The 21,213-nt window shown below is 35.4% G+C and overlaps 1 protein-coding gene across 1 annotated transcript in view; it reads right to left on the bottom strand.

Moving 5' to 3' along the window:
* Nlg1 (Neuroligin 1) overlaps positions 1-16,182 on the bottom strand; it is a 57,295-nt gene extending 41,113 nt beyond the window's left edge. The window contains exons 1-4 of the mRNA XM_071584294.1: positions 16,140-16,182; positions 10,420-10,575; positions 9,478-9,675; positions 979-1,064 (exon numbers count right to left, since the gene is read on the bottom strand). Of these exons, the coding sequence (XP_071440395.1) occupies positions 979-1,064; positions 9,478-9,675; positions 10,420-10,575; positions 16,140-16,182 (483 nt within the window). The remainder of the gene's footprint in view (positions 1-978; positions 1,065-9,477; positions 9,676-10,419; positions 10,576-16,139) is intronic.
* Positions 16,183-21,213: the final 5,031 nt, after the last annotated feature.

The raw sequence follows: 21,213 nt of genomic DNA on the forward strand, positions 1-21,213 counted from the left end.
TATATATATATATATGTATATGTATATGTGCTCGTTTATATAGATAATATAATAATGGGCTGACACAATAAAACACAAATAGAAAAGAATAGACACATTTAAAAAACAGTCACACGGTAAATTGTTCGAGCTTTCGGCCCTCTCAGAGGCCTTCTTCAAGAGAGACAGTCTCTCTTGAAGAAGGGGCCACGATAAGCAAAGGAGCAGTTGCTTTTCCTATTTCTCCGAAGGGAAGACTTTGTGAAGGCAATAAGTGCATATATATTATATATACATGTATATATATAATATAATATATACATATACATTATATATATGTATATTATATAATATATATATATATATATATATATATATATATATATATATATATATATATATATATAACACTTTTTGAAAGACTCACGGACGTGAATAATAATGTATAACACTTAGCACTAGTGGACACAGACAAAAACACAGAAACACACAAAAAAAGAGACTCACTATTTTTCGAATTTTCGGTGGTCGTTGCCACCTTTATCAAAGAGGAGAGGGACAGAACTCAGAGTTCTGTCCCTCTCCTCCTTGATAAAGGTGGCAACGACCACCGAAAATTCGAAAAATAGTGAGTCTCTTTTTTTGTGTGTTTCTGTGTTTTTGTCTGTGTCCACTAGTGCTAAGTGTTATACATTATATATATATATATATATATATATATATATATATATATATATATATATATATATATATAAATTACATACACATAAACATATATGAAAGCAAATATTTGTACAAATATTTGCTTGCAGAGAGTAAATATAAAGTGGCACTACCGGAAGTGATTATTTTCGAACCAAGCGTTATTTCCTGCTCTGATATTTTTTTTAGGAGTCGCACACTCACTGGAAAATTGAATTTACTGATAAGTGAATACTAGCGGCAAAGGTCAATAAGGGATAAATGATATAAATTTTTAATACCCTATAATTTTCTTACCTGTATTGTAGATTTCAATGGACTAGCAGTCAAAGCCCAATCTCCTAAAGCTGTCCCACTCATTAATATGGCCCGGTGGAAAAGCCCTAAAAATTAAGAAAAAAAATAATTATTTATTTATTTATGAGAGTCATCAGGGTACTCCTAGTTATGTTGTAAATAAAATAAAAGCAATGGACAATGGCAGTTAGACAAATAAGTAATCTCCTGAATAACTATGGGAAAAAGATACCGTGATAACCTTCTAATAGGGAAAAAAATTCTTTATACAAAAATTAACTTGTTTAAAAAAGAATAATTTTTGTCTGATTTATTTTAATTTTGTCCTAAATGGAATTCACCATGAACAAACAGGAAATTAAATCGGATAACCTTCATAAATTTAATTTCGATAAAGATACCACAAAATGATACCCAAGACCTTGGATGATAATTTGATTCACTGTTGGAAACGAGCAACGCAACGCAAACCAAATAGGGAACAATTGTATTCCTCGCTCCACATTTCGTGCCAAAGTTTACCAAATGAACCTAATCAGAAATATTTATATATTTTACCATTTTACTGTTTTTATCAAAATTATTTTCCCTTCACAAGTGTCTTAGGTCGTATGGCTCCTTCCTTAAATGAAAATTGATTGGAACTGGCATGAAAGCATGCCTTAGATAGGCACATAACCTTGAATAGGAAGCATTCCTTTAGTCTAACATCCTTAGTCATAAAACTGAGGTTGGCAGATTTCAGGATAATAAATGGATAAAGTATATTGGTGTAAAGGTAAGCTCATCTTCAATTTACTCTCCAAGCACATGATTAGGCACAGCCGGATGCCTGGGAAACGGAAAATATGTATATGCTGCCTCACACGGGATGGTACCTGAATGAGCATCTGTCAGACATAACAATGTGTATGCCAACAAAGACAACAGTGGGGGAAAATAGGTAGAAAATCCCGAATTTCAGAAAATCTAAGCTGTGATTCTACGGACTCCCTGGGATGGGTCATATGATCCCGTCAACAGCAATGAGTATTTGATTCATAAATAGAGGAATTAAAATAAAAGAAATAAATAATAACCATTATCAGAAAAGACACCTACAAAAACTAAACTAATGCATAGTTCTATTAAAACCTCAAAAATGTCCATTATTAAATCATAATTTTCTTCCAGCAGAAGAGAGATTGATGAGAGCCTGGATGTCAACTTTCTTACAATTTTAAATTCCGAGAGTTTGTAACAATTAATGCATGATTTAATTTATGCATAAATTTATTAAAAATATAAGATAACGTCCCGGATTTAATATATAATTAGAGCGAACATGGTTGGTAGGATTCAAAGCGAGGGAAAGGAGGAAAGAATGTGGAGTGAGAGAGTATGAATAATTCATTACCGGCTAATTCCCAAAATTAATAATTATCACGTATTTCATTATTCACGGAATTTATTTCCAGAAAAGGAATTTTCTTTCATAAGCAGTTTAAATAAGTGCCGTTGGATTCACTGAATTATTTACTGTAATCCTCTGAAAATTGAAAAGAATCACGCTGTTTCGTCGCAATCCCGATTTTAATCAGATATGGTCATTTCATTCCGTAGCACATCAGCCTTTTAATTTACAATTTGTCTTTATTTAAGTCCTAATTCCTACTCGCAATTGTTTCTTTTATAATATTATGAATTATATTTTAAATTAAGGATATATGTTTATAAGTGACTTGCTCATCTTTTAACAATTTTTAGTTAGTTCCGGTTTTCAAGAAGAATGTTTTCCAATTTATTCCTTACTCTTTTTCTTGATAATACACATACGGTTAAGGAACTTAAGGATATGCTTTAAATATAGGGATAAGTAACATGTACTTATTTAAGCAATATGTATATATAAGACGTTCTATGTCTTGAAATGTCTACCTGAAACTATGGAAAAGTCACTGAATCGTTGCACAGTTATTTGCTAATTGAAGTAAACTTTGGAAAAATAATAAGCGAACAACTTATGATAGTAACAACAACGTTTATGATTTGAACTATGGCTAAAGGGTGCGGGATAGTGATGATGACCTTTCATATGCATTGTCTCCTGGAGAACTCCACTTCCACTCCAAGCTAGATAACACCATGTTATCCCGAAGAGCCGAATACAGGGTTGCATTCAACCAATGACCGCACTCTTCGGGAGCTGGGCCATCGACGGCAATCATCCGGGGAAAGGCTCACATCGAGATTCTCTCATCGGCTATGTCACGCATAGCGTCCCTTTCGATAATTCGAATCAATCTCACAACCTTCGCAATTCTCTTTCGAAATCATCGGTGTCTGCGACCATTTTCCTCTTCCCATGGTAGCTTCCCCTCAACTAGTGGCCTCTTTCTAATCTTAACCCTGATGGCACCTGGACTCTCTTTTCTCCATTAATCTCACTCAACTAATATCGTAGATCTAGGTTGCGGAGGTGTCTCCAATTCCTCCAAACTATTGTATTATTCAATAAGTTAATTAGATTTTACAAATTCAGCCTAAACTTACTAAATCTACGAACGGGAAAATATATCCAGGGCCATAATCATCTCTATTAAGGACCTCATTATTGCAATGGCATCACGAGTGTTTCTCCCCTTTTTGAACCCAAGCATCATCTCCTACGTATTACACTTTCCCTATTATCCATCCTCTTATTAATGAGTCTGAGAACCTCTTTATATGCGTGCCAAATAAAAACATTGCTATGTATTTATCACTGTAGTTTAACTTGTTTTGAATTAGAACACACTGATCTCACAGTCTTCTGGCCAGATTCCTTTCTCATCAATGCTACCAAATAGTTCATGAGACTCTTCCTCCCATATTTTCCTATATCTTTAGATAGATTGGTGCTAATTTGCTCTACACCCATGACCTCATTACACTTTCATTCTCACCGTCGAGTATGCTTGAACCTATGCCATCTTCATCTACGTCATATTCCCTTTCTATGTTAAATCCTACTTGTCTTAAAAGTTGTGGTATTCTCACCGATGCAATGAGATTAACTATAAATGGTAATTAGGGCTATATTTAAGTTAAAAATTTCATGAACTAATTCGTAGCATTCATAAGGGAGGACCTAGGTTAAAAGACTTCGTCAGAAGAGTGTTAGTTTCTATTCCAAATAAGGGATAGGCATCCGTCTCATAAGGCCTACAGAACAAAAAGCCTGATTTCGCTCGCAACTAGGTGATTCTCAGGTACATTAGAGGATGGAGAGCAAGGCGGAGTTACTTAGGAGATAATCATTTTGAGTTCAGAAAGGGAAGAGCACGCTCCACGCCTCAACAGAACTTCACTAATAGAAAGGAGCATTTAACACAATTCCGATGGATTTGTATTTCATATAAATTGAGAAAGTTTGATGGAGTGAGCAGGGAAAAATAAAAAAATTATTACGCAGGATAGGAAAATATTGGACGAATAGGAGATTAATCCACAACCTGAACATGTGTAGAACTGTGTGAGTGGTGGAATGATGGAAGAGTTTGAATGGTCAAGTTCTAGGAAGAGGTGTGTCCATTATTAATCCTTCTGTTCAACGTGCATGTGAAGGAGATATTGAAAGATGCATGGAATAACTGGAATGAAAATCGCTGGAGAATATATAAAATCAGTTAGGTATACTAATGATCAAACTTAAGTTTGTCAGTCGGCCAAGTGTTTGCAAGCGTTGCTGAGAGCGTTGGAACGTCAGTGCAATCGGTATGGGATGAGAATACATTTATTTTGACAAAAAAAATTGCGAGAAAGAGGAAGTCTAAGTTAATCTTACTGCTAAAACAATGGTTCAATATTTCGAGAAGGTAGAATAGTTTACGTATCTCGGAATATTTTGGATCAACACGGTCAAAGTAGTAGTAGGGACGTAAGGAGAAAAATTGCGCTAGAAAAAGAGGTTTTCACAAGGAGCAGGGAATTAATGACAGGGATGCTGAGTAAAGATTTTAAGAAAAGGCTCGTTAAAACTTTCATCTGGAGCGTAGGGCGAGGAAACGTGGTCATTGAAGCAGGAGGATCGGCAGAGATTTGAAGCCTTTTGAAATGAAAATGTTGAGATGGATGGAATAGGTGAAATGAACGGCGAGGAAAAGAAACGAGGATAAGCGGAACATAGTTGAGGAGAAGAGAGAATAGTTGGGAGAAATCCAAGCGTGGCAGGAATGATGGTGTCATAGCTTTTGGATTGGGAGTAGGACGTTGACTGCTAGAATAGAAAGAAGAGCTTCGGGCAAGCAAGGAAGTAGAAGGCATGTTGCACGGAATAAAGTTAAGACGTACAACAAAGGTAGGAAGTACAAAAGTAGGACAAGTATGCGGATTTGAAGACGGGCTGTTGGGCCGATTTCAGATTGTTTTTTTTTTAGGAGAAGAGAGAAAAGTATATTTATACAAATATTTATGTAGTTTCCATCCAAAACCTACCTTAACCGGTAGAATTCTTATAATTATTGTATTAATGGACTTTTAAAAATTAAACAAATATTATCACTTGAATTGAATTGGTATTGTCACTTTAATTTTAATTATTTAACACCCATTATCGCTCTCGTGAATTGAAAAATCAACTAAGTAATAACAAGCCTGCATGCCATCCAAATATGCAAGGTATTTTACCATTAAATATGCAAGGAGTCAGGCAAGGATTTTTGCCTTGGTAAAATTCGCCATTACCTAAACCTAATTTGTGGGCACCCCAAAAATGAATATTAAAAAATGATTGTCACAAGCTATCTTTTTATCGACGTCATAAGGATATATGTATGTATGTAACATAATGATACGTGTATTCGGAAACCACGGCTACATGCAATGCTGGCGTGCCGCATGGTGTGAAGTTGAATTATAATGACAATTTTTGGAAACCAGAGAAAAACGGACATGTATCCGATTTCAATTCACCATTGCTAGCACCATTGCTAGCTTCCATTGAAAAATCTTTAAAAAAATATAATTGGAGGAAAAAAACATAAAAATATTACAAGCAAAATCACTAACATTCCCTTCACTCTGCTTTATGATGTTACCCTAAGACGCCATGTTGAAAAAACCTTCCGGTCTCTTTTATTATTTAAAATTAGCACCTCGAATACCTACTACAAGAATCCAAAGTATCACGAAACCATTTAAAAAATGTAACCACTACCTGAATTTGCCTACACCCTATAACGGTAGGTTTATTAGAGGGGGATCTCTCAAACACTGGCATCCCACGAGCCCTAGCCACCGAGCTTCGGCAGAACAAAAGTTCGATCCTGTTTGGGAGGCAGGGCCATTGCTATTTAACGACGCATTGTGTTACCCTCGAAGGAGATTGACCATCGGACAGTTTTTTGACTGATATTGCCTATTTAGCTAGACAAGCAACAATTAAAGATAAGACAAAGAAGAGAATAGGAGCAGCAGTCATATCAATGAAGTGTTGGCATACGACAAGGGGATGGATCAAGAACACAATAAGCTAATGGTAGGATGAGTTACCGGAGGGTGCTGACGTTCCTTCCCGTGTCGGCTGTTGGAAAAATGGGTAACTTTTGTTCCAACTTAACTACTCACATAGAATGGTTAATAGAATAGGATAGTAAATAGGATAGTAAATAGGATAGTAAATAGGATAGTAAATAGGATAGTAATAGGGATAGTAAATAGAAATGCTGTAGCCTTGCAGCAAATTAAATTTTTTGCATAGATTAATAAAACTCGAGAAATCTCGTTGGAGAAGTCTAAATACTATGAAAATTCAAACTGAAAAAGGATGAATTATGTCATGCGAGGTATTTAATTAAAGGTAGTCTGCTAAAAAAAATTGAGAATTTTAGGTAATAAAAGCCTTATAATGCTTGGAAATTGCCTTCGTAATTTTGCAGCTCATAACACAAGACTTAGGAATCAAACGACCTATACATGAAAAGTAGCGATATTCGACAGCAGAAAAGGTATCAAAGCTGTAGCGTAATATCAGTTTTAAGGAACCATCACTGATATTAAAGCCTTTAGTGGCAATAATTAAATTTTTCAGCAAAAAGTCCACTGCTGACCGTAAATATTTGTTCCTTGAGCAATAGAAAAGATCGCGCATCATTGCAATTCTATGATGAAAAATATTAGCGAGAGGGTCAATATGCAAGTATCATTTAATTGCATTTAAAGCAACGTACACAGTTTTTCATTATATTTTACTAAAATTAAATACATAGATTCAAACACAAATCCTTCAGGTGTTTCAACTTTCCGCTTATAAAGCTAAACAAGAAAAATATAAATTTCCGGAATTTAAAAGTTTTAAATCTCTCAGGTTGATTTTATTCCATTTTTTTTAACATACAAATTCATTATTCATCATTGTATGACCAATCATTTCGAATCCCCATTTTAAGCTTTCTCGCCAAACGCAATAACGCCAAAATGGGCTTCCTATCATCTTTTGGTGGCCGACAGAGTAGTTCAAGTAAAAATATGCATATACATGCCTACTATAACACGAAAAAAGTTTAAGGAAAGCCTCAACTTATATTTCATTTTTGTGCTTTTAACTTAATAAATCAAACCTAATCCAAGCATCACCTTTGGATTAGCAAATTACAGCTACAATTCCAGTTCAAGAAATAATTTTTCAGAGCTTAATTGCCAACATTTTAGCTTTCTAGTGCAAAAAAACATCCGTCTTGAGTACAAATAACAATAAACCGACGGAGACGACGCAGCCATATCAGTAGCCTATGAAACGTCATTTCCTGGACATCTAATACCTCATTAATTCAGCTGAGTTAAAGTCATCTTTGAACATGGATGTGTATACAAACCAAACCAAACATTAGGTGATAATATTTAATAATTGCATTGATTTGAAAATCTGAGAATGCTACAAACAAGATATCTTTTAATGAAAGGTTTTATTATTGATCATACACAAAAGGTGAATAAAAAGCAAAATTCTCGGGTTTTTGATGCATCGTTAGGCTAGTCTTGAGTTTTTAATTTGGCCTTCTACACGTAATAGAACAAAATCGCAGCTCTTATGAGTGAAAATGACATATTAAAACACAAACGTAACATTGCATTGTACCGAAGACTTACTTAAAATGGAAGTTAATTACTTGTCAAAGTCAAAGAGATACCAATACATTTTTAATATCCTCAAAACTGGAGATGACCCAGGAGTAAATGAAAGAGTTTTGGATTGCCTTAATAGCATGAAAATAGTCTGACAATATGGAGTTGAAAAACAAGTTTTGGGCATTAAGTTTTAAGGAAAACAAATACATAATATCAATCGCTGAAACTTTCACAAAAATATGCCTTAAAAAGGCCCGATAAGTGAAGGTGTAAGTAATCAATTTTTACTGAATATGGCAAAGCGATTTTTCTCCATGTAATACACCCAATGTTTCACCTATGGGTTCCCAATCACCAATGGGTTTAGAATATCAGCTAGCAAAGAATTTTTGTAGCTATTTAATTGTTTAATCGTAGAATATAATTTACACAGAGGATATGACTTATTACTGAAACAAAATGACAGGTGAAACATGCATGGTATGCCTTAATCCAACGAAAGCTGCAGTTCACGGGATAACCGTACTGTCTAAGTCATATAGTTTCCTTATCCAATTGTTATATAATGCGGTGGGCAGCAAAAGAATGACTATGACGCCGCGCCTTCCAACAGAAAAATGCGTTTGATGCTCGTCGGTGAACAACTGCTTATTCACTGCCGCTGTCCGAGGACTACTGTCTTTAAAGGAACTAAATCAAAATAGACTACAGTTCCCTCAGCTATGATCAGAAAAACTAATATTGAACAAAAGACTAACAAAATCAACTCGAAGAGCCCATTTAAAAGAAACACGAACAACCAAAAAAACACACGCACTATCATATATCACCTAGCTAACCCTAGCTTTCCAGAATGAATTACCTTACAAATTTTACTGACCCACTTCTCCGTGTCTGATTCCTCTCTCACCACATGAAAATGAATTCTAAAGGGACCGTGAACTAACCAATTTAAGAAGGCTCGTCGACTAACCAACTTGAATACCAGTCGAAATACGTGGATACGCTTACGTGATGGCCATAATTTCCGCGTGATGTTGCATGTCGGCTAACGGAAGACACTTCAAGCAAGGGGATTGGCCGATGCCCCTTGAGCCGATGCCACTGGTTTCACGAGCCGTTAGAGAGAATGAGGTCCAGGACTCGGACTGCGTGTAGATACAACTTTCTCCGGAGAGCACTGATAGAGTAAAGCCCTCAGATAAATGGGCGAATGTGATTAATCATGTTGCGCCGACTGGGCGAGGGTTGACTTGTACCGGATGCCAATTAAGCGGCTCGGGCGCCCCGACGACGGGGAGGCGTATCCGCCTCCGAGGGTTCCCGGATCGCCCACCCTCTCGTATATCTCTCCACGCCTTTAAATGTGAGCCAACGCGCGCATCCGACCCATCCCGGCCTCCCGGCCCTTACCGTCGGCGCCGTGAGAGACCGGCGACACGAGGAGCAGGTTGACGCAGGCGGCGCCGGTCCCGTGGCCCATGAGCGTGACGCTGGACACGTCCCCTCCCAGGCTACCTATGTTCTCCTTCACCCACTGAAGGGCGGCTATCTGGTCGAGGAGACCGAAGTTGCTGACGGTGTGTTCGCCGACCCCAGGGCGGAGGAACCCTGCGGAAATGGACAACGTAGTTTTCCAATTGAATACAATTCATATAAATGATTCATGATTCTTTGAGATATTTCATTCACTTAAACGTTGATATTGCTCATTTTAATTTTAATTTGTTTAAAAAACATTATTATCAAGATATTATGAATATATGTGGTTTATGTATAGGATTTTCATCAGATTAGTTTCGTCTCTTCGTCCTCTTAAATAACCCTATTTTGAGAATTGATATTTATCTTAAAACATTGATAATAGCCAATTTTCTTCCTTTATGATTAGCACTCAAAATGACATTAATATACTTTTTCAACAATGAGTCAACATTGATATTTCTTCTTATAATTTCCTTTTACAAAAAAAATAATAGTTTTACTATAATCTCTTCTCCATAGTAGCTCGGAGGAGGTTAAAATTTTTAAAGAAATGAAAATGAAGTTATTGAGAATTTTATTTTTATTTTCAGAAATATACTCAGAGAAAAATGCGTGCAAATTCGAACATAGAAGAAACTTTCTACAATATATTCATTAAAAATAATGAAATTAATCCACACACATTGACAATTTTTTGATGAAAATTATAAAAATAAAATATTTTCTACATTTTACATCCATTTTCTCTGCAGAGTATAATAATTAAAATAAAATATTACATTGAATGAATATCTTTCAGCACATAAAATACAACTTTCAAGGTATCATAGCATTGCATACTCTCATATAGTGATATTTTGAAAGACTTACCCAGAATTCCGAGGCGGAAGTTGAGGGTAACGACGACCACTCTCCCATAAGCAGCCAGCAGCGAGCCATCGTAAGGATTTCCAGAATTCCATTCGTAAGATTCTCCATGTATGAAGACAATAACAGGGTACTTGGGACCAGCTCTGGTGCCTCCCACTGAAAATGAAATCAATCCGCAAGTAATTAGCGCCATGGGCTGGACTGTAGACAATCCTAGTCAAAACAAACAGCCGTTGAATTATCTTAAACATGTTAATTCTACCATGACAATAATTGGGTAGATAATCGAAGTGGGGCTATAACTTTTACGATTTCAAATAAGATTAAATCAAGTTAAATGTATCCTATTCATATTTTAGTGGGAATAAATTTAGTTTTCAGTACTAAAGTGGTGACGGTTGATTTTCTATTAATTCAGTACTTCTTCAATGAAGATGAAAAGGCGAACTTGATCATAGAGTCAAGGTTCAAAAAGGCGATGGGTTTGGATAGCCAAGGTTTCCTCCTCCTAGCTCTGGTTTATGGGATTGAAATGGCTGCTGCAGTGTCCTTCTTTGAGAAGATAATTCCTATTTAAGCAAACTTTCGGAATAACATAGGAATTCGTTCTATTGCAAAACTAATTTCGCCTCTCAAGGCAATATCAGGTACGACAAATGACAAATTTCAACAGATTACCAGTGGTGCGTTCAAGTCTAAGGAAACGGTAAATGGGAAGTTATGGAGCAGCTTACAAGGGAGTTTGAAGGGAGAGAGAGGCAAGCATGGAACGTTTTCCTTCCATTTTGTTGGTAGTTGAGGTTGATGGCTGCAAGAGAGTAGGCGGTGGATGTCTAACATAAAAGGAGAAACTATAAAGGGATGGGTTTTTCCGGGTAGATAAACTAACATTCTTAAGCAAGAAAAATTCGGTGGCATCTAATTACTCTGTGAACTATTTGAAATCTTTAGGTAAAGCAGTGTGCAGTCAAACTTGCCCAAGTAGCTATCCTCCACATTCTTTGCGAGGTTGATTTTTCAGGTTATGCTTAACTAGGTCACACATGGTATTTGCACTGTCCTCAGGAACGCGCTGCAAAAAAAGTAAATGCAATAGGAGACAACAGTAAAAAGAAATTTGGGCAAAGAAAATAAAAGGAACTGAAAAGGAAAAGTATTCGTCTGGTGAAAAACTGTATGGTAAGACGTAGATACGAAATTTTATGGAACGTTTCTTACTCCCAGAGTAAGATAAGTTTTCTTCGGGAGCACAATGGGCATGCAGCTAACAGATGAAAGTTGTCATATAGTGATTGTTTATTAAATTACCGCACAATTCCTACATTATCGTAAATATATCTAAAACCTGGAAAAATAATTATTTTTACTTTGTCTCAAAAGATTTGTTAAGAAAGATATAAAATCCTAGACAAGGAATTGTAAGTAAGTCGCCCCCAAATTCATGTCACATATCGTGCGATTCAATAATAGCAAAACAATATTTATTTCACGTATAAAAATACATAAGCATATGAAAATGTAAACAAGAAACGGAGAATTCTAAAAACGCTGATTTATGAGTCTTAGTTAAACTATGCTACGGGAGCAATAGCTTTCTGGTGTAATATGATTGAAGTGATCCATCACGGAAATGAAAATTACTTGGTGAAATTCACAGTGAGTTTTTCTTGAGACGATCTAGACGTGGACACGTTGGGTCTTCATCAGGTCTGTGCTGTCATCACATGATGATAACACAACTTTTCAAAACCTAGCTCCTATCTACAAAGAACACTGTGAAATTTTTTCATATTCTTTAAACTATGTTGCTGCTTTCTCCTTATATTCTTTTGCATTTACCATGCTGCCCCACGCCCTTTCTCCCTCTTTTCTTCCTGCTTTCCCTGTTTACTCCTCCGCATCTTTAGCACAGCATACTAAATTTTACTATAACCATCTGAATAAACATCCAAACCATTCCTCGAAAACGTTAGTAGATAACCACATAGGCTCTATTGTTCTTTTTCTCACATATATTTTCCATTTTTCGAGATGGCAACTAAACACTTATCGGACGAAATTAGTTTGCCAAAGAGAGAGAGAGAGAGAGAATATGTGCATGATATTTCTAGTAAGTCTCGAGTTGGAGAGCTTATTCAAAGATCGTATTGAATTCAAACCAGCTTTTTTCTTTACGACAACATTATGCAAAAAGATATTACCTTTAAAAATTAATGTTATGGTTTTTAAAATACGGGTAAGTTTACCAAGAGCACGAAAATACTAAAATATAATAAACATGTGAGGTTTCCGGCTAATTAAAGTTAGATTTTTGTGATCAATAACAAATATTAATACATCACATGAGCTTTCTCGAACATAAAATTCATTTGGCTTTAATAACTTCGTCCATCATTTCTTCGCAATTCCTACAGTCCTTTAGGCTGAAAATCGAATTTCTTCCCTTTGTCAACTTACCCTAAATGCTCCCTTCTCGTACCATAAATCTCTCTTTCAATATTCCCTAATTTCGTTTGTTATCCCATATACTCCCTCTCTTTCACCTATCATATCTATAATTTCATTACTAGAATAATGCTACCGTTAATCTAGCATCAAAATATAATTAAATAATTTTTACGCTATTCCCAAATAAATATGAAATTTTATACAATTAAAAAAACGAAGATAATTTTGTTGGAACTAACGTTGAAATGCAATCATCAGTTCACCGGGTATAAATGGAAAAGGCAAGAAAAATAATGAAAATAACGAAATGGTAATTACGTATAGAAAAAATACGCTAAAGAAAATATACTGAAGCCTTGTAAATTCCCTATAAAGGCCATCTAATTTTTAACAAACAATTGATCGTAAAAATTCAGTTGAAATTAGGGGGGAAATTAAGCAATTGAGAATAACGTAAAAATAAGGTAGAAAAGATAAGAAAAACCAATACTACACACGGGAGAGAAAGGGATGATATTGTTAAGCAAAACTTGCGAGACACAGTGAGGGAAATTATATTTAGTGTTTATTACACCAAGAAAAAAAAGAACTCTACGTCACCTCTCTGTGGTTTGTGCCAGAAAATTCATGTTACTGGTTCGTCGATACTTAATAGCAAATAATTTATCCTTCATCCCGTGTAACCTCAACTAATGACGTCATGAGTGGATTTTAAATTAGTTATTCATCTCGTGACTGCATATGGGCAGGCTAGATGAACCAGCTAGGATAATATCCAATGGATAGAGTAGTTCAACTAAACTATTTTCCACCCAGAGAAAAATGTGTAGGTGAAATAAGCGAATTAGCTTACCTAATTTTGTGTTTCTTATTTTATTCCATAACCATTGAAGTTCAATAGTTTTTTTTATTTATTCCAAGTGATGGGCCTTTGATGAAAAGGACTTCTAGTTAACCCACCATTCGTTGCTGTGATCCCCTCTACGACCCCAAAGGAAAAACGAAACCACCAAGCAAAAAAGAAAGCAAGTTTATGCAAGAAAACTCAATCACATAATTTACGCACGCATAATTTTTTCCCATTTTGAAGGAAATGGCTTTCAAAAACTGACAACTCTCTCGCCAAACGGGTCTTAAGTAACTGATCACCAACAACATGCAAGGAAGTTACGGTTTTATGCGTTTTCACCATTTATATCAAACAGCGTCTTCATGTTCAAAACAACTAAGAAAGAATTAATGTGCATTTTATATTAATATTTAGGTTAGAGAAGAAATAAACGATAGTAATGAGTACGGCTTAAAGGGGAAGAAATTTTAACTAGAGATAGAAGTAATTTAAGTCGAACGAAGCAAATTTGAGGAAATGGAATTCATAGATATATCTGATCTGTTTTGCTTGAAAGTATAAGGCCTTGTATCAGCAGACTTTAAGGAGGAAATTTAGCTAGCTCTTAACCAAGAGTAATCCATTATCATAAGTTTTTAACATAATTATGTCTGTTATGAGCAAGAGTCAAGCAAAAACAATGCTAAACTCCATGCATGGAGAACTGAAAAGATCATTTAATTATTGATCTTTCCCGCATATTTCTAAGATAGAAAGTCGCTGGAAAATGCTATTACATCCTAAAAAGAGAAATTCTCAACGAATAACAAGAATTTGAGTTATTTGGTGAGTACTTTATTTATTTCGTCTCCTTCATGATAAGTATTTTCCATTAGATAATATACACTTATTGTTTCTATTCCAACCCAAAATACATATGGAATCTTTGGTATAGTAATTAACTTCCTCAGCGATACGTTTTTAATCTCACTAAATCTCGTAAAACGGCGGCTTTTTTAGTTTCTATTTATTTTTGGAAACAGGAAAAGGTTAAACGAAGCCATGACTAAAAAATATGGAGTCTAAGCCACCATAAGAGTGATGTGTTGGCCAAAAATTCACAAACAATCAGCGAGTAGCGGGAGCAAGTGCGTTATCTCGTGGTATGATACCTATGATTTTTTTGGCTGAAAACACGGGCGTTTTTTTCGTATAGCTTCACACACACGGTGTTAAAATTGTAAACACTACTATTCATTGATCATTTGAAATTTTAGCAAGAACTTAGTATTCTATATGTTATGCACTATGCTCTACACAAAATAAAAAATCCCTGTTATTTTTGAACTCCTTATATGCAAACCAAGAATGTACTAAGTAAGAAACTACATCAGAATTTGTGTACATCAAGTTTCAATAAAAATGTTTAATAGACTATATTTACAATAATCCGACATTTAGAATCATCATGATATAACGCTAAGATCACTTGTCAAAAATATCGTGATTAAATACGCTTGAGAGAGAAAACCTTTTATTCATGCAGCAGTAAAAATGAAACACCTTCACTGAGCTTACTCTGACGTTAATAACTAATGTAGAAATGTAGAAATTCAACTCAACATTTATTCGAACGTCATTTAATTCAGAATGCAAGATGACTGGACAAATTGTTCGATTTGCGACGACGCAAACAGGTAAAAGTTTAAACATTTTCCTTCTTCTCATGGACAGCTACCTTCTTCTTATGGATTTTCTCAAGGTGTCAAATTTAAAAATTATAAACAGGTAAAAACTTCCTCTGTTAAGGAAAAGTCAGCGCTTATGTCACTTGAGAGAACAATAACTTTCCGACAATTTCTATGGAATTAGCAAGGAAAAAAACGAAAAAAATTTCTTTTCGTTTCGGAAATATTTCTAGTAGAAACCAAATAAAAAATGCAAACTCAATGTATATTTTTGACTCATGGTTAATAGGTAATAAAAATTTAAATTTAACTTGAATACAATACTTTTAGCCTTAATTGTGTTAAGGTGTTTCAATCTAATGTTAAGCAAATAATTAATACCTATTACTTTTATATAATTGGTTTGAATATATCTTTTTAGAAATGATATCATATCCATGAATTTATCTGATTGTACTCGAAATTAAAAAAAACCGTTATTTTAAATTTAACACTGAACTTTTCTGTTGAACGCCTAAATTAACAACAATATGAGTACAAATGGTTATTTCTGTCATTAATACATTTTATTGGAAGCTGTAGTACAAGACAAATTTAAGGAATTATATATGAAGCTATATGCATGAAGAATTGAAGAAGTGGTCTTAGGGAGGAAAGTGGAATTTTCATGGTGGGTAAAATTTTAGAATTCTGAACCCTATCTTTTTCATTCTGAATTGTGAGAAATGCATAAGGTGTTGGATGACAGTGGGTACCAGTCACCAGGGAGCAAGTCCTCTGGAGTCCTCCTGTCACCATGTGTAATTTTACCCGTTTCATATTAACTAATTTCATAACATCGCTGGCACACATGCCCCCGGCACTGAACACTTAAAATTTACACCCGCCCGAAGGTGAAAACATTTCCCCGTTACAAAGAATAAATTGCCTTGTGAGAGTTCACGCTTCGACGAATTCAATTATTTTTTATATGAATTCCCTAAATATAAGGTCAGCCTTTGGGTATTCACTATATATCACTCAAATTGACTTCGCAGATTTCAATCAATAGAAGGATTTTCTACTTTAGATAAAATTTTTTAAAAAAATTACTTTTTCTGTTTATGACAGGTGAATACCAAAACAACTCGTAAGGCATGAAAGTTCTTATTTCACAGTTTCGCAATCACGCAATCACGCAATTAATGTAAACATCTTTTATCAGCGTAATACAGAAACGTTTTCTAGGGAGATTTATTCTATAAATCTTTTGGTTCTATTGATGAGGATTGGTATTATCACATGCAGCCGACTACAAAGAAAGCCGCTTTTACGTATACAGGTGTTAAGTGTAGCCTGTACACGTGTACAGCCTGTACTCGTATAGTTGCAATGTCCCTTAACGCAGCTCATATACAAATGCTCCCTCAACCTTACCAAAACCATTCTTCTACATTTTTTTAACGATCCATAAAATTTCGTTGCCAGAATTTCCTTTTCACAATATCTACCTTATTTACATCTCATCAAAATATCCTATTCCATCTCTTCTTCCCATAATTTTATCACTTGCCTTATTTTGTGTTAATGAAAAGCATTCTTCTCCAGAGCAACATCTCAATGTATACGTTCCCAGAACAATAAGTTTAGGAATTAAATCCATTGACGAAGTGGAATAGGATCTTGTAATATTAATACCAAATATAGGTATAATATATCATGTATTTATTCTATTTAATATCAAAGTTAGTTTATATTCATTGTTTCTTATTTACACAGTACCCTGCAAGCAACTGCCAGGATGTGTGGCTGGGGGGGACTGCCAAAAAGTATCTTTACCTCATAGTACGGTCAGAACACTTAATTCTGATCCCTAACCGCCCGCGGGAAAAAGGGCTCTTACTGAAAAATTAAAAATCCCTCTGTTCTGCACTTCATCTCCCTAAATCACATAACCTCTGCGAACGTAGTACGTTGGAGCTAATTATGTCAACATCATTGCTAAAAACAAATTCTTTCAATTTATAGCTACTTGTTAAACTATCTACTAATCTACTATTACTACTTCAGGCAAATTGAAACTTGAATTGCGATAATTAAGGGTAAACAAGTGGAATCATTTTTAACCATATTTTTACATAAAAACTACATGTCTTCTAAGCATGCAATGCTTCTTTACTTAGTATTTTTGCTTTTTTTTCCTGTGCATCTCTAGAATCTGATCGGCCCTCAGAATTATGTGAATATATTGAAATTGAAAGGTAATTACTTTTATCCAGCGCTTCCTTATAACTCACAATTATTATGCACAAGTGTAAGCTGAAAATTGTGACTATTGTAATGCATAAATGAGCCTTGCTATTCATTCAGTCTGATAGAGAAAATTTTATGACGCTATAATGGAAACCACTCATTTAGATTAGTGTCACAGAATATATATCGTTAACAGCTTGGTTTACACCGGGGCTAGTAACTTAACTTAGGCAGGTTGCTAGTTCTGTAATGAATTTAAACTCAAGGGAAAAATCGTTATATTTAGAAAACGTTCTAAGATAATAAATAAGCTTGATGCACATGAAATTTCAGAATATGTAATACGGTGTTGAAACGTACAGTAATCACAGAATGTAATCACTGTCGCTAAGCTTGTCATTAGGATAGATGACGCCAGAAGAAACAGAACATATTGTTTAAAACTGTAGGGACATTGACTGTTTTTTATTCTCCATAGTAATGGTCGTGAGCCGTGTCCTTCGCCGCACTAAAACTACGACGTGGTTATGCGTGCCTATGGTGAATAGAAATGTACAAGAAAGTAAAAGCATATTCACAATAAGCCACTTACCAAACTTGTATCGCAGAACTTACATCTTTCAAAGACTTACTGACTCGATCTAGAGTTGAAATTGTTTGCTCAAATATTTTGGTGGAGGTTTTGTCTTCATTCCGAAAGCCGTTATAAAAAAGGTTAAGGGTATAACCGGTTCTGGTCACAAAAGATTTTCTAAATGTATTTTAATATAAAATAAAGGCAGTATTTTTTCTCCCTATAACGTAAAAGAAACTATCAGGTCAAAAATATTTTTAAATTAATGATACGAAATTCAATACTTCGATTACAGTGAAGATGTATTTTATAAGACTGTAAAGATACTCAAAGCAAAAATTGAATAAATAGACGAATAATTCAGAACTCCACTGGCAAGTGGACGTGCGCTCCGGTGTTATAATGAGAGTATTTTACATGGGCATATAAAAAATTTTGCATTTTTTCATTTGTAATGACGTTCGAACGTTTTTTTTAGACTATTTATGTAAGATTCTGGATTATTTTTGAAAAGCATCACTAAAAATATGTTGTATTTTTGTTGAGCAATCATATAATTACGGATAGTGTACAGGCAACAGGAAGTATTTCCTCTTTGTTCACACATTACTTTCCAATTCAATAATCATTTAGTTAAATTGAGTGAAAAGAGTACCAGGAAGTTAAATTTGTGGTAAAAATATCAACTGAATATCCACACGCACAAATAATTGCGTTACCTCGTATCGCATTTCTCCCTGTCAAACTTATTTTCATTCAAATCATAATTCAGAATCCGTTTTTGGGTTTTTTCAAACATAAAAAGGATTCGAAATTTTATGTCATCATTTTTGGTTTGTTTAGGTTTTGTTAGATGATAATTTATTTAAAAATTTCCATCATATATCATCTGGAAGAATATATATCATTTCCAGAAATCATTTGACTACATGCTAAACGTCCTGACCCTACGACAGCGAAAATCCAAGAGGATAGAAAATACGTTCGAAGTAAGGAGTTCACAAAGGCCATTGGCAGATGGCAGAAGTAGCCTTACTGGTATCACTACGCTGGCGGCAACCCTGGCGCAGAACGCCCTGCTGCGGAAAGGTGAAGAACCCTTTTCTGACGCGTGGTGAGCCCTATATGGGCGGCAGGTCGAAAACATTTTTATTTCTCGGAGTGCGAAAATAATGCCGAAATCTAAGCGACAAGTGACTGTCGCTTAGATTGTGAATTGTGAGTATAGAATAAACAACCGTTTTATTCAAGTAGGGCGTTTAAAGTGCGATTCAATACTAATATTTTAAAGGTCAACACAAATATCGGTCGCATTGGTTCCTTGGATTCTTGTACAATTCTATGGAACTTCTTCAACGGAATTGAATGCCACTTCCCAATTACCAAAGAAAAAGATGTGATGAATATTCAATGCTTCAAACAGAGGAGACAAACCACTTTTTAAAATATTATGCACTGACTCGATATATGTAAATCATTTCAATTATTTACTGAATTATTAGCAATATCAAAACCTTGCTAAAAAACTCTGGCTGATTGAAGATCTCGGAATGATGTCATTATGGCATAATTGCCAAATTATTTTCATTTACTCTGCCGGTAGTATCTTTGCGTCTGCTTCCTGAAGCTTTATACTCCACCAATTCCTCTGAAACTAATCCTTTAATTTAACGATCAATTGACCTGAACTGCCACTCGCACGTATGTGTGTGTGTGCATGTATATAATATATTGTTACATATATGATACATGTGTATTATATATCTAACAATGGCCTTCGGAACATATATATACATATATATATATATATACATATATTTTTTATTTTTTAAAGGTAATCTACCGGTTAAGGTAGGTTTTTCGATGGACACAACTACCAAACAAATATTTTATTATTCCTAACAAAACACAAAATCCATCATCCTACTCTATATCAGGTCCCTCTTCATCTCTGAGTACTTTCTTCCTCCCTTCATGCCGTCCAACATCCCTATCCTGTTCCTTCCCTTTCCTCTTTTGCCCAACATTCTACCCTCTATCACAGTCTTCAACATCCCACTGCCGGTCAACACCCCCTTCATCCACTTTTCCTGCCTCCATAGGATTGCTCCCAAAAAACCCCTCTCTTCGCCCACCATACCAAGCACTTCCTCGTTTGTTTTCTTCTCTGTCCATTTCACCTTCTCCATTCTTCTCCACACCCACATTTCAAAAGCCTCCAGTCTACGTCTATCCTCCTGCTTCAATGACCACGTTTCCGCGCCGTACATAGCTACGCTCCATATCAAAGTTTTTACGAGTCTTTTCTTAACATCCTTACTCAAAGTCCCCGTCATCAACTCCCTCCTCCTTGTGAAAGCCTCTTTGCCTAGCGCAATTCTTCTCCTTACGTCCCTACTACTTTGACCGTGTTGGTCCAAAACACTACCGAGATACGTAAACTGTTCTACCTGCTCTAGCTTTTGCCCTCCTATTTTAATGTTAAGCTTGGCCTTTTTCTTCCTAGAAAATCGCATAACCTTTGTTTTATTAATATTGATTCTCATCCCATACCTGTCGCACTGAATTTCCAATTCACTCAGCAATGCTTACAGCCCCTTGGCTGACTGACAAACTAAAGCTTGGTCATCAGCAAACCTGACTGATTTTACGAATTTTCCGCCCACCTTCATTCCTACCTCCAGTTCTTCCCATGCCTCTTTGATCATTTCCTCTGCATACAGGTTGAACAGCAACGGTGATAATGGGCAACCCTGCCTTACACCCCTTCCTAACACTGCCCATCCTGACTCCCCGTTTCCCACCCGCACCTGAGCAGTCTGAGACATGTACAGGTTGCGGATTAGCCTCCTTTCCCTCCAATCTATTCCTATTTTCTGCAATATACTCATTAGTTTTTCCCAATTCACTCTATCAAACGCTTTTTCGAAATCTACAAAACAGGCAAATACCTCCTGGTTGAGTTCTATATTCCTCTCGATTAATAATTTCATTACTGCAATGGCATCACGCGTACCTTTCCC

Source organism: Hetaerina americana, unplaced genomic scaffold (genome assembly GCF_022747635.1).
Source record: "Hetaerina americana unplaced genomic scaffold, ioHetAmer1.1.p SCAF_17, whole genome shotgun sequence".
NCBI lineage: Eukaryota > Metazoa > Arthropoda > Insecta > Odonata > Calopterygidae > Hetaerina > Hetaerina americana.